The sequence below is a fragment of the Macaca nemestrina genome, chromosome 10 (assembly GCF_043159975.1).
Source record: "Macaca nemestrina isolate mMacNem1 chromosome 10, mMacNem.hap1, whole genome shotgun sequence".
In the NCBI taxonomy this organism is placed as follows: Eukaryota; Metazoa; Chordata; class Mammalia; order Primates; family Cercopithecidae; genus Macaca; species Macaca nemestrina.
Genome location: NC_092134.1, coordinates 136995239 through 137009729, shown reverse-complemented (window position 1 = coordinate 137009729; position 14491 = coordinate 136995239). Strand labels below are relative to the sequence as shown.

Below are 14491 nucleotides of genomic sequence, written 5' to 3'. Positions count from 1 at the left end.
AAACTGCATTTTGAAAATAATACAAAGGGATTCTGGAACTTCAAAGGACGGGGACTCTCCTCGTCCACTCCGGAGAATCAGGAAAGGAGTGTTTAAAGACCCGCAGAATTCCTACAAGTGACGTGGGGAGGGCCAGCCAGCCAGCGCGCATGCCGGCCAGAGAGCGAGGTGGGCTCTGGGTCCGGGAGATGTCAGATCAGTGCTCTGCACAGGGCCTGGAAGGCAGGACGAGGCATTTCGACTTAGGTCCTTGAATCTGGAGAGCTACAGAAAGTTTGTGAGCTGAAGAGAAGCGCTCCGAGCTTGGCATCTGGAGCAGTCCAAGGCAGCAGCGAACACGTCCAAAGACGCAGGAGGGAGGGTGGGGGAGTAGAGAGAAAACAGAAGCCGTTTACAAACCCTTTTCCCCTCTAGGGCAACTAAACCTCAAGTGCAGGAAGCGCTTGGGGACTGCCCAGCCCTCAGCTATGTTATCATTCGGTGATAGGTACTTGCTAATGACTTCCAAAAGCCTCCCATCTGTCATCCCACCCAGACTGCGCGCTTCTAATTCCTCCTACCCCACATGCTGTGCCCAATGAAAAGTATGGCCAGCGAGCGAAGGCTTGCAAGGAGGCAGCCGAGGGCGAAATGAAGCCAGGCGGCTTCCCTTTAAATCCTCGCAAAGCAGAAGGGCCCCTCATTCCGGGACCAGGCCTTGGACAAGGGGCCTTTAGCCCGGACGACCCCGGGAGAGTCTTCCAAAGTAAAGAGCCGGGTCGGGCGCCCAGACCAAACCCGGGGAACCGGAAGGGCGAGGCCTCCACAGAAGTCCGCGGTAAAAGTGGCAGGGAGTGGCTGCCTGGAAAGACCCCAAGACGGCTGGAAGGAGGGGGGGGTGGCGGGTGGGGGTTAGGGCGACTAGGCGGGGAAACAGGGAGAGGGTCGGGCTCCGACTGGCAGCTGGGGCCGAGACACGCCGGACCTGGGCGGGGGCAGGGGGCGGGGTGCGGCCCGGGCGGGGCCGACGGGGCGGGGCCGAAGGGGCGGGAGGCGTGGCCGGCGGGGGAGTTGGGGGCGGCTTTTCCCGGCACATGCGCACCGCAGCGGGTCGCGCGCCCTAAGGAGTGGCACTTTTTAAAAGTGCAGCCGGAGACCAGCCCACAGCTGCCTGTATCTGTGTCCAGCCCGGGTCCCGCCTGTCCCAGCTGCGCGCGCCCCTCAGTCCCGCACCCGTTCGACCCAGGCTAGGTTAGCCCTCACCATGCCGGTCAAAGGAGGCACCAAGTGCATCAAATACCTGCTGTTCGGATTTAACTTCATCTTCTGGGTGAGTGAGCGCGACTGCCGCACGCTCCACTCAGGGGCCACCTGTTCGCGGACCCCGGACACTGGCCGCGGGTGCTGGCAGCTGGCACTGCCCGCACCGGGCAGGCACCGGGCGGGAAGAGAGGGGGCCCTGCGGCTGCCAGCTGGCTCCAAGGCCGGGTCCAGAGCCGGGCGGGACGGCCGCGACGGGCGCATTCGGGTGGGGGCTCACCACCGCCCAGCGGGCGTGGGGAGCCGGGCCCTCCTGGGATGGGGCGTGCGGGCGGGTCCTGAGCCCTTTCCCTCGCCTAGGATTTGAGCTGGGCTGTGTGTCTGCTCCCAGCCCAAGCCCCTCCAAGTGCCAGAGGGGAAGGCAGGGAGAAGCGGAGCACCCCTCTTTGGGCCAGGGCCAAGGAGGACTGTGGTGAGCAGTGCGGCTCGTGACTGGGTGGGGTCTCCCAGGTAGTAGGGGGCGCGAGGAAGGGAGGGTGCGGGCACGGCGAGAGCTCAGCCAAGAGCTGCTCTCACTTTTACACAGGAGCGGAAGGGGTGCCTTGGCTGCGGGTCCGGCCCCGGCACCCAGTCCCTGAGAGTCGGGGGCTCCTCCACCCTTGAGGAGGAACCTCGCAGGTCCCGGTTCCCTCAGACTTTGATTCTGAACCACCGTGAGAGCGCCAAACTCCCTGGCAGCTACTGAAAGACTAGCTTGTCTTGATTTCTTTCAAGGCTGATAAGTATCTTCACTGGAGAGAACTCTGGGAGCTGGGGAGAGGAGAGGAGAGGGCAGATACCTATCTGCGCCTCTAGTGGGATGAGTCCTGTGTGTGCATTTCCGGGAGACATCAGGTGCCAGCCAGCTGCCCGCCCAGGACAGCCTTGGCCTTGCCCCCTCCCCTCCCCGCCAGCCCAGGCGGCCCACCCAAGGCCAGGCAGGGCGCAGAGCGGACGTTCATCCGGAGAGGCCAACGAGGCCAGGAGCTCCAGGGACACCCACTGCAGGCCACTCAGCCTCTACAAATGGGAAGACAGAGAGGTGACAGAAGCAAGGAATAGGAAACCTTTGTGTCCTTGTTTCTGTAGCCACATTCCCTACACACTCATGACAATACTTGCCCCTCTGCAGGCAGGAAGATAGTCTGTGTGCCACTCTCAAGATGGATGTAGAAACAGGTGCATGCCACCAGAGTCTTGTAACAGAAAAAGTGCACTTGGCCAGGCACAGTGGCTCATGCCTGTAATCCCAGCACTTTGGGAGGCTGAGGCAGGAGGATTGCTTTCATCCAGGTTCAAGACCAGCCTGAGTAACATAGTGCATTAGACCCCATCTCTACAAAAAATAAACAATTAGCTGGGCGTGTTGGCATGCATCTGTGGTCCCAGCTACTCAGGAGGCTGAGATGAGAGGATCACTTGAACCTGGGAAGTCAAGGCTACAGTGAGTCATGATTGCACCACTGTACTTAGCCTGGGTGACACAGTGAGCCCGGTCTCAAAAAGAAAAAAAAAGAAAGTGTACTTATTCCCCTGGTCACTGAGGTCCCCACAAGCCTCCTTAGGGAAATCTCCTAAGATTTACTCCTCCCCAGAGCTGAAGGGGTGGTCGAACAGATTTTCCAGTTTGTAGAGATTGACCTCCCCTAGTGCATCAGTCACCATAACACACGCCCTAGTGAGGACAACATGTAGGTGTGCTCCTGCCCAACCCTTGACTTGCTTTAAGAAGACCCTGCCGGCCGTGGGCACCCCTCTCCTCCTGTGTTGCTACCCACCCCAGCAACCAGCCAGCTGCCACGCTTAGCTTCTTCCTTTCACCAATCCCTGGCAGCAGAAAAGTATGTGGGAAGGCAGCTGGCCTCACCCACCCTTGACCTTTGGGAGTTTTCCTCTCCCCTCCCAGGTACAGTCTCTCCCTGCCTGTGTTGGTTCGTCCCCAGCTGTCTGCTTAGACTGCATCCAGGTTTGGGACTGCAGGGAAACACAGACGGCCACCGTGTGCCTCCCTACCCCCATCTGCCCCATGGCATATGCAGGAAGCTGATGCGAGGCTCCCACGGCCAGTAGTATCTACTCTGTCTGTGGCCTGCTGGCCTGCAATCTGTCCGTACTGTCCTCAGCCTGCCACCCCGCTCGTATTCAGAGCCCCCTACCCCTGGCCCCGGCCTAGGTGCAGCTGATGAGCTATGTAGTCTGAAACAGAAATCACTCGCACTGGAAATGTTTGGAATGACTTGAAGATCGTACATTCCAGCCCTCTTATCCATAGTGAGGCAGCAGAGGAAGAGAGATGGGGTGATTTACCCAGGATCACAGAGACAGAGCCAGTATTACAACTCCTGGGGCCCTTACTTCTGTCCTCTTCCATCTTCATCAGAAGCAGGAAGGTGGGCAGTAGCTATGCTTTCCTGAATTACTGCTCATTTGTCTGGTATCTGGGTCCCTATGGAGATGAAGCCCTCATCCCTAGGAGATGATGTAATGGAAAGGAAGACTGTGGTCGGTCCACTTGTGCAGAGTCTTAGTCTTTAGAGCCTTTCTTGTTCTAGCCCCATGATGTAGCCAAGAGCAGGACGCATTGTCCCCACTATACTGACGATCAGGAAACTATTTCCCAGGGAGGTTAGGTGACTTATCCAAGATGACGGGGCAGGGTGGTCTCAGAACTAGGTTACTTCACCCAACTGGGTTTGGCTGCTGAGCAGGAACGGGAGAAGGGTGGAATGAAGCTCCCAAAACTCTCTTAAGGAAAACTGTAACCCAAGGGAACTGCTTGGGTGATTATGTTGTCACCACATCCGTTTCTCTCTTGAGACCAGACATTTATAAACTTGGCATTTGGAACCTGATGTGGGCCTTGGAAAGCAGGAATTGTGAGGCCAGTGGCCAGCAGTGCTTCACACAGAGGATGCGGAGAGGGGGTGTCCAGCAGGCATCCAGAGAGAGGCCAGCCTCCGTGGAGTAGGATGGTTCTTGGGGGGCTGTGCCTCTTCCCTGGCCTGATCTCATCCCCGTGGATCACTGCCTGATGGCCCATTCTGCACAGCCTGGCCTCCCCAGGTCTGGTGGCCACAGCCAACCAGCACATCAGTTTGTTCTTCCAGCGCCTCCAGAACCAGCCCTCCTGGCTCTATTTTGGTGGTTTCTACGTTTCCTTCAGACCTCCCTGCCCCCCCGCCCACCCCCCAAAAACCAGTTGAGAGGGAAAACGTCTTGCTGATGTCCATGCGGTAGACAATGCAAGTGTTTATCTCCAGCTGAAATGGGAGCCAGGGTTAGGGCCAGTCCAGTCTAACACTCGCATGTCTGCCCTCTTTCTGGTCAGACAAGGGGAGGAACTCCTTAGGGCAGAAGAGGGAAAGGTTTGGCTGTACTGAGAGAGCCCAGTCCCCTCCCCACCTCCCTCAGCCCCTTTGCTTACTGTCTCTCACCCCTCACTCCCTAATGGAAATAGCAGTGCGGGGCTGGGGGCTCTCTTTCCAAGACACCGTATCCCCTGGACCTAGTGGAGGCTAGTGCGAAACACAGAGACCTAAACTGGGAATTCAGAGACCTGGATGTGAGTCCAGCTCTGTCCTCAACTCACTTTGAAACTTTGGGCTGGTCACTTCTGTGCTCTCAGCCTCAGTTTCCTCATCTGTAAAACAATGGCTTGGAACAGATGGTCTCAAAAGGTCCTTTCAGGCTCAGTCTGTGAACCCAGCGCCCCTCCCCACACCACATGCAGCAATAGGACTTTCCCACACACCCAAAATAGGAACCAGTGTTGGGTACAATGCATGCTATGTTGGTGATGGTCACACTAAAAGCCCAGACTTCACCACTATGTAACAATACTACATTCGTGTCCCCTAAATCTATAAATAATAACATAATAAACAAAATACAAGTCATGAATTGGAAATGGGAGATGGATACCAAGGCTTGTCCTCAAAATTCAGCTTTTCTTGGCCTTTACCTCTGGAGCAAGAGCCCAGCTGTTGCTTCTCTTTCCTGTTACCGCTCAGTTCCCTCTCCTCACCCTGGCTGGGGTCTCTCTCTGAGGGAGTTCTGTGTTCATTGCCCATATACGTTAGTACTTAGCCTAGTGGTCAAAGCACCAATCCTGGGTTACGTGTCTCATCACCAAATGGGACTGGTGACCACCCCACAGGGTTGCTGTGAGAGTTAAATGGGGAACGTGTGTAGCGCACTTAGCATAGTAGATTGCACTAGACGCGTCTTCCAATGGTAGCTCTTGTTACTCACTAGTGGAGAGTGGATTGGGGCCCTGGGGAGGGTGGGAGCAGTTCTCTAGTGTGGAAGTCTAAACCGCAAGTGTGGCCAGGAGGACCCTCGCCATCCACACACCGGCCTCCCTGCCTCTTCCTGTATCAGCGCCAGCTTTTGTCCTGTACATCAAAACCCCGACTCCATTTCATGGGTTGCTACTGCTCATTTGGCTACGGGGGGAGCCCCGCTTCTGAAAATAAAATCGCATGTCAGAGAAACCCTCAGGATCAGGATTCTGGATCTGGGCAGGGCTTGGACAAGTTGGGTGGCAGCGGCAAAAGCCCCTCCCCACGGTCTGCCTTTTCCCCCAGAAGCAAGTTGCTGGGACTGTTGCATAAAATGGCTCCCACCTCCAGTGCCCAGACAGCCTGCGCTGGGGCGAAGCTGGCAGGCTTGGGGAGAGGTGAGCTGAGGCCAGGTGTCTGCATCCTTTGCCCAGAATTTTGATGGTCTCTCCCCTGCACCCACAATGAGTGTGAACAACAAAGACCCGATCTTTTGATGGTGGTAAGGATTCCTCTGCACATGCTCACACTCACGGTTTCTACCCCTTTCTTTTCAACGTGGCCCACAGCACTATTCCAGACCCTGCTCTATTGTGTTCGGAGGAAGCAGCTGCTGGCTCCGGCCTGAATTTGGGAGTGCTTTGATAAGCGGCGCTCCCCAGGGCCCTGCCAGTACTGACTCGAGATGAGCTCTCTGCGGCTGCTGGGCTCGCAGATCAGCCTTCTCACCCCTTACACACACGGGTCCTGTGTTTGTTTTGTCTGCTTTTTTTGTTTGTTTGTTTTTGTTTTCCCGTTCTGTTCAATTTTATAAGGAGGCGTAGCTTTTGGACTTGGTTGCAGGGTTGGGTTTGGAACTTAATAATACGTTGGATTTACAAAAGCGCCTTTTCTTCTAAAGAACACGAACATTGGCCGGGCGCGGTGGCTCAAGCCTGTAATCCCAGCACTTTGGGAGGCCGAGGCGGGCGGATCACGAGGTCAGGAGATCGAGACCATCCTGGCTAACACGGTGAAACCCCATCTCTACTAAAAAATACAAAAAACTAGCCGGGCGAGGTGGCGGGCGCCTGTAGTCCCAGCTACTCGGGAGGCTGAGGCAGGAGAATGGCGTGAACCCAGGAGGCGGAGCTTGCAGTGAGCTGAGATCCGGCCACTGCACTCCAGCCTGGGCGACAAAGCGAGACTCCGTCTCAAAAAAAAAAAAACAAAAACAAAAACAAAGAACACGAACATTGATGGTTCTTGCCTGGGTGTGGTTCTCACCTGGGTGAGCCTGGCTGTGAGGGTAGGGGGCCTGAGGTCACCCCAGCCACAGCTTCTGTGGTCCTACTGGCAGCATGTTCTAGACAGACCTGTGTGTGTGGAGCTGGGGAAAGGAGAGTGGAGAAGTTTGAGGAAGCTGCATGTTTATGTTCTGTGTTGCTCCCTCCCCCAGGTTGGGGTCAGCGGGACTTTATTTGCATCTACCACAGGTCTTTTCAGCCAAAGCCTTGCAGAAACAGGCTTTCCCCGTACATACAGAAGAGCAACAACTTCGTTGTTAAGAGTCTGAAAATCTGGGTGAGAGCTCGTCAGACCCTTGGCCTCAGAGAGCGGGAAAAATCCTTTGCAACTAGGAAGAAAATTCAGAAGACGAAAAAAGTGGGTGGGGGGGGCTGGGGATCGGGGGCTGGTCTTTCTACATTTCTTTCTTTCTTTTTTTTTTTTTTTTTTTTTTTTTGGGAGACAGTTCTCACTCTGTCACCCGGGCTGGAGTGCAGTGTTAACAGTCATGGTTCACTGCAACCTCAACCTCCCAGCTCAGGCGATCCTCACACCTCAGCCTTCTGAGCTCCTGAGTAGCTGGGACTACAGGAATGTGCCACCACACCCACCTAACTTTTTAATTTTTTTGTAGACACAGGATCTCACTATGTTGCCCAGGCTGGTCTCAAACTCCTAGGCTCAAGCGATCCACCCGCCTTGGCCTCCCAAAATGCTAGGATTACAGGAATGAGCCACTGTGCCTGGCCTACATTTCTTAAATTTATGTTTTAAGGCCTGACTGCAGATTACTTGCCTGTTTTATTCCACAGAAAAAGTCATGCTGGTCCAGGAACATTCTCATTTTCCATCAAGCGATGGCATGCAGCCGTGGAAAGCAACATCCTGTCCCCAGATGAGATAATTTTTTTTGAGATAATTTTATAATAATTATATCTATCTGGTAATTTCCTTCCCCCCACCCCTCCAAAAATACTTAGTTGTGGATAGTTTTTAAATACTATATCCTGTCATCCTAGACTAGTACATCTTAACCTTTTTAGGGAGATTCCTTTTTAGGGAATTCCTTGGAATCTGTACGACCTGCCTCCAGAAAAATGTTATGTTTGTTTCTGGAGGCCCACAGACATCTTTTTTTTTTTTTTTTAATTCTTTTTCTCTGTTGCCCAGGCCAGAGTATAGTGGCACCATCATAGCTCACTGCAGCCTCAAACTCCTGGGCTTTACACAATCCCGGCCTCAGCCTCTCAAGTAGCTGGGGCTACAGTACACACCACTATACCCGGCTAATTTTTTTGTAGAGAGAGGGTCTCTCTCTGTCGCCCAAGCTGGTCTTGAACTCCTGGTCTCAAGCAGCCCTTCAGCCTCGGACTCCCAAAGCACTGGGATCATAAATGTGAACCACCACGCCCAGCCTGAACTCACGCTATAAACTCTCCGTATTGGTTTTTCTCCCTCAGTTTCCAGACAACCCCTGCTCTGTCCTGAGTCCCGTATTTCGGCCATAAGAGGCAGGTTGCCTCACCGTTTCCTGGGGGCTGCAATGGGGGCATAACAGGGGACTTTGTGGAAGGCATGAGAAACCCTAAATTCCCTGGTAATCCAGTGCAGCTCAGATGGGACAACTGGCCTCCCACCCATCCCTCTGACTCTCAGCTTAATCATTGCCCAAGGAGTGGTTTTCACTCTCGGTTAGTTTAATGAGTGCTCTGTGTTTCCAGTCCACACAAAAAATGCAACTTTATGATCTTCCAGCCAGGTTAGGCCTCTTCGCTTAGCTTTTCCCATAGCTTGGTGCTTCGTCTTTGTTCAGGAAGCGTGGCGGTCCGTCTCTCTTCTCCTTCCCTCCGAGTGCAGATGGAAAGGCTTGTCTTCTGAGGACTTTAAGAAAGGAGGCATGTCTCAGGAGGGATCAACTGGGGAGCTAGACTCCCGAGGAGTTGAGAAGCAGCCTGGTTGAGTAACTGGGAAAGGCAAAGCAGTCTGACTTGGAAAAGGGCCCGGATTAATGTGATTCCAGAGAAGGTCCCTGTGGAGAGGAGTTTGGGGACTACTGACTTGGAGAAAAATCAGAAACCAGGGTCTTCAGGGCCCTTCCTGTTCAATCCTTTTGCCAGGCATTGTGCCCGCGGGAAGAAATGGTGGCTCTTGTGAGCTCTGTTAGAGAAGTAACCCTTCAGGCCAGGCGCCGTGGCTCACGCCTGTAATCCCAACACTTTGGGAGGCCGCGGCAGGTGGATCACCTGAGGTCTGGAGTTTGAGACCAGCCTGGCCAACATGGAGAAACCCTGTCTCTACTAAAAATACAAAATTAGCCAGGCGTGGGGGCGTGCGCCTATAGTTCCAGCTACTGGGGAGGCTGAGGCAGGAGAATCGCTTGAACCCAGGAGGTGGAGGTTGCGGTGAGTTGAGATTGTGCCACTGCACTCCAACCTGGGTGACAAGAGCGAAATTCCATCTCAAAAAAAAAAAAGAAGAAAGAAAAGAAAAGAAACCCTTCAGAGCTTACCCAATGCACATCCAAGTTTCCAGTGAACACCGCTGGGCAGACTAAGCAGCTGGTGGCTCCTGCCAAGCCCCCACCTCGGAACCGAGCTTCACAGCTTCAGGTGCCAGTCCCTTGCTGACACTCCTAGTCTGAGCTGTGTGTTACTATCCAAGTGCAGAAACAACACAACACATGGGCATAGGAGAAGATCCTTGACCGAGGCTAAAAATACCATAATAAGGCAGTTTTATTAATTATGAATTTATTAATTCAAAACCTATTCTAAGATTTTAGGGTTTTTTTGTTTGTTTGTTTGTTTGTTTTTTGAGATGTAGTTTCTCTCTGTCACGCAGGCTGGAGTGCAGTGGCGCAATCTCGGCTCACTGCAAGCTCCGCCTCCCGGGTTCACGCCATTCTCCTGCCTCAGCCTCCCGAGTAGCTGGGACTACAGGCGCCTGCCACCGCGCCCAGCTAGTTTTTTGTGTTTTTAGTAGAGACGGGGTTTCACCGTGTTAGCCAGGATGGTCTTGATCTCCTGACCTCATGATCCGCCTGCCTAGGCCTCCCAAAGTGCTGGGATTACAGGCATGAGTCACCGCACCCAGCCTGTTTTGTTTTTTGAGATGGAGTTCGCTCTTGTCACCCAGGCTGGAGTGTAATGGCGCCATCTCAGCTCACCACAACCTCCGCCTCCTGGGTTCAAGCAATTCTCCTGCCTCAGCCTCCTGAGTAGCTGGGATTACAGGTGCCCACCACCACACCTAGCTACTTTTGTATTTTTGGTAGAGACAGGGTTTCTCCATGTTGATCAGGCTGGTCTCGAACTCCTGACCTCAGGTGATCCGCCCGCCTCGGCCTCCCAAAGTGCTGGGATTACAGGTGTGTAGTTTAATTTATTTTAAATCTAAGTTGATTGAGTCTATAGTATAATAATATAGTGTACTGATTTATTAAAACTCTAGATGAAAAGATCAGCAAAATCATAGTATTTGTGAACTCATCCTTGCTTTTTTTGTCGTTTGTTTGTTTGTTTTGAGACAGAGCCTTGCTCTGTCATCCAGGCTGGAGTGCAGTGGCGTGATCTTGGCTCACTGCAACCTCCGCCTCCCAGGTTCAAGTGATTCTCCTGCCTCAGCCTCCCGAGTAGCTGGGACTACAGGCATGAACCACCATGCCCGGCTAATTTTTGTATTTTTAGTAGAGACAGGGTTTCACCATGTTGGCCAGGCTGGTCTCGAACTCCTCACCTCAGGTGATCCACCCACCTCTGCCTCCCAAAGTGCTGGGATTACAGGACTTTGTGAGCCACCACACCAGGCTCATCGTAGCTTTTCAAGTCAATAGAAGTCTGGTGTTTGAATCCACGTCACGTCTTCCCTTCTAGGTGAGCAGTTGTGGTGCACTAGTGTGCATACACACCCCAGATTCATGCCCAACTCCATTGGATGTTTTCCGGGTGGGGAGTCATCCATACCTCCCTCAGCAGCCCCATTCTTAGAGACAGGAGGCCCTTCCCACTAAGACATATTCCTCCTGCTCTCCATGGTGCAATGTAAACATCTTCTTTCTCGCGATGTGGGGCTGTGGATTTAAGTTTATTACTGTTAAGCTCAGATGTTTTAAAGCTTCCTGTCTACAAGCCTGAGAAAATATCTTCATACTCTCCTTTCCTCCACTCTAGTCAAAGTGTAGCCCTGGCTCCCTAAGACATACAACCCTTTAGAGACCCAGACTGCTAATTTTTTCCTTTTCTTTTTTTTTTTTTTTGAGACGGAGTCTCGTTCTGTTGCGCAGGCTGGATGGAGTGCAGTGGCACAATCTCGGCTCACTGCAACCTCTGCCTCCTGGGTTCAAGCGATTCTCCAGGCTCAATCTCTCGAGTAGCTGGGATTACAGGCATGTACCACCATGCCTAGTTAATTTTTGTATTTTTAGTAGAGATGGGGTTTCGCCACGTTGACCAGACTGGTCTCAAACTGCTGACCTCAGGTGATATGCCCACCTCGGCCTTCCAAAGTGCTGGAATTACAGGCCTGAGCCACTGCGCCCAGCTGGGACTGCTCATTTCAAATAGAAATGAGATTCTTTTCCAGGATGAAGAGGGACACTTTGGCCTTCTTTGTCATGGGAAGCTGTCACTCTCCTCTAGGACTCTGGGGTGTGTCTTGAGAGCTCGTGCTCAGGGCTATAACACAGAGGCCTGTGCTGATGTCATCTTGTTCCTCTGCCCTTTGCTGAGGATGGTTCTGGGGAAGGGCAGAGGCTCCGGGTCCCACTCTGGGGCTGTTTCCACGGGGTTTGGAAGGACCATGGCCACTGAACGGGCTGCGGCCCCGTCTATGGACACAATGCCAATAGGCAGCTGCAACAGTGCAGCCAGCGGGAGAGGAGGGTGTGTGAGTTGCCCTGGAGAATCCTTTCCCAGAGCGCTGCCTCTGTCCACGCTGACTATATGACCAGTAGAACCAAGGGTGTGGCTGAAGCTCTCAGGCCAAAGGCCAGGGAGAGGAAGCACCGGCTGTTTTTTTAGACTCTGTTCGTTGAGCGCCCACTCCCCCCACCGCCCCCGAGTGAGGCCAGGTGTAGGTGGCACCTCCAGCCCAGGTGGCCACTGCAGCTGCCTTGCTATCGGGGAGGAGGCGGGCATCTGCAAGCTGCCTTCCTTCCTGTGCAGATGGACTCCCTTGGGGCCTTTAAAGATGGAAAACACCACTTTGAAATGGGATTAGATATGAATAGGGGGGAGAATGGGCAAAAGGGAAAAATTCTGGCTTCAGAATAGAAGAAATGGATCAAAAACACAAACAGCTTAGCAAAGTAATTAAGAATGTGGGCTCTGCAGTCAGACCATCGTGGGTTCAAGTTCTAACTCTGCCACTTACATTCTGGGTTCAAGTTCTAACTCTGCCACTTACTTGCCCTGTGATCTCAGTTGAGGAGCTTAACTTTTGTGCCCCAGTTTTTTTCATCTAAAAAATAGAAGATAATATTACCTACTTGGCGGGCCTATTGTGAAAATTAAATAGTTCCAGGGAAGTACTTAGGGTGGGGTGTGGAACATAGATAGCAAATATTTGAGTGTTTGCTGCTAGTAATTAGATGACCTCATATGAAGAAGGAGCTCCTGGCAGAGGGGTAGGGCAGGTGATAAGTTAGACAAGAGTTTGGGGATCTTGGCCTCCCTTGCTGGCTTGGGGCTTGGAAGATCCCATGTTGGAAAAGGAGGGCCGTTCCACCAAGCGGGGCCGAAAGTGCTTTTAACCCACCCTGCCACTCCAGGCACCACATGGCATGGCTTGAAAACTGTCAAGGAAGGAGCATCTCCCACCACTCAGGGCCACGCACGCACATGGTGGCCAACTCTGCAGATGGAATGAGAGCAAGCTGTTGCAAGTGGCTAGAGTGTGTCAGCAAGTGTGTGTGCAGTCATCGCCAGACAGCTCGGCGAGGCGTACACAATGGAAAACAAATGTGTGGTATTCTGGAATTTAAAGCAAAACATCCAAAACAATCTCCCACATCAGATGATTTTGGTTAAGATCAGAATGCCTGCTTTCAGCGGAAAAGGGATTTATGGGCTGGCCAGCGTATGCTACGCGTCTGGCAAGCAGGCAATGGAAACTTGAAATGGGATTTCTTGTTTAGAAAGAGGTTACCTTGGGCCGGGGCCTCCCTCCCAATCAGCCCCAACATCCTAACGCCAGCACACTTCGCTGAAGCTTTTCTCCTCTCCAGGGCAGAGGAAGGGCTCCAGATTTCTAAATGATGCTGACTTTGTCCTTGAAAAGAGGGAAGATTTCTCAACTCTTGAACTTGTTCAGACCAGGTAGCTGCCTAATTTCCAGAAAGGTATGCTGAGAAAAAGCTTACGGAGTTCCTCATCCTCTGCCACACCCTGGAGAGGGGACCAAGCTGTCTCCCTTCTATCAGGGAGGAGACAGGCCAGCAAGTAACTGATCTCTGCATGGCATGTGCTGTGCACGGAACAGAGCGAGAGTGCTGACAGCTGGGTCACTCATGCCTGCTCTGTGACCATGGGCAAGTCGCTCTACCTCTCGGAGTCTGTTTCTTCATCTTTCACAGGGATGATACTAACTAGCTTTCAGGCTCTAAAGCAGCCCACTAAGAATCAGAAGGAGCAACAGGGCCTTATAATGTAATTCTAGCCTCCTCCCTGGGGAAACTCTCATGCATTGCATTACTGTTGCTCCCATAGGGAATGTTCTCCTATAAAGTAATGCCCCGTACCAGCGTGAGGCCAGGCTCGAACATTTACACACAACTGAGCCAGGCATAGCAAGGTGGTGGCACCCCCAGGCTGTAACTGTCTAGGGTCACCTTCCCCCTTCCACCCAGGAGCCCCCCAGCTGCATTAGCACCCTTGGAAAGGGAGGCCACAGAGTCAGTAGGCAGGCTAAGCATGCGCTTAGGACACCAACAATGCAGGTAGCTCACGGAATCCAGGGAAATGGGCACTTTTTTGAGCTTTATCTTACAAGTTCAACTTTTTTTATGTTGAATTGTATGGGTTGTGGGGTAGGGACCGTAATCTTCCAAGTGTCCAGAGCACTAAATGGCCACAGAAGGCAGAAGTTGGCCTCCCCAGGGACCTGGCTTGTCATGAAATGTTGGGTTTAAGTGTGTGGGTGGACCCCTCTCCCCAGCCTGCCCTTATGGTGTAAAAGAGCGACATATAATAGCAGGGGCCATTTATGACCCAGGGACATTGCTGGGGTTGCGGGGAGTGGGCCAGGAGCAGGCAGGGAGTTGTCATGATAGAGACGCCGATTCCCGTGGGGAGACAGCAAATTAGTGACTCTCCTTAAGCCTCACTTTCCTTATCTGTGTAATGAAGGTAATAATACAACCAGCGTCTTATGCTTGTTACTGGGACTAATGGGATATGTAATGGAAAGCTGTTATATGGGCCTGGCTCACAGGCAGAGCTCCTGTGTTAGCTTCTGCTGCTGTTGCTGTAGTTGCTGTTACTGGTACCCCTCCTTAACATTTTTCACAGATTGAGGTTGTCTAAATGTTCATATTCATCCATATTTTCTCACTTCAGTTCATGAAACCACATCACACAAGATGACTCAAAGCTGAAATCTACCTCCCGTCTTTCTCCCTCTCAAACACGAATTGGAGGACGTATCTTTCCATCTGTCTATAAAACACTCAT

At 52.7% G+C, this 14491-nt stretch overlaps 1 protein-coding gene across 1 annotated transcript in view; it reads left to right on the top strand.

The window, feature by feature from the left end:
- Window positions 1-1105: 1105 nt before the first annotated feature.
- The window catches only part of LOC105484248 (CD9 molecule), a 38581-nt gene continuing 25195 nt past the window's right edge, over window positions 1106-14491 (top strand). The window contains exon 1 of the mRNA XM_071072328.1: window positions 1106-1309. Coding sequence (XP_070928429.1) covers window positions 1244-1309 — 66 coding nt within the window. The 5' untranslated portion in view covers window positions 1106-1243. The remainder of the gene's footprint in view (window positions 1310-14491) is intronic.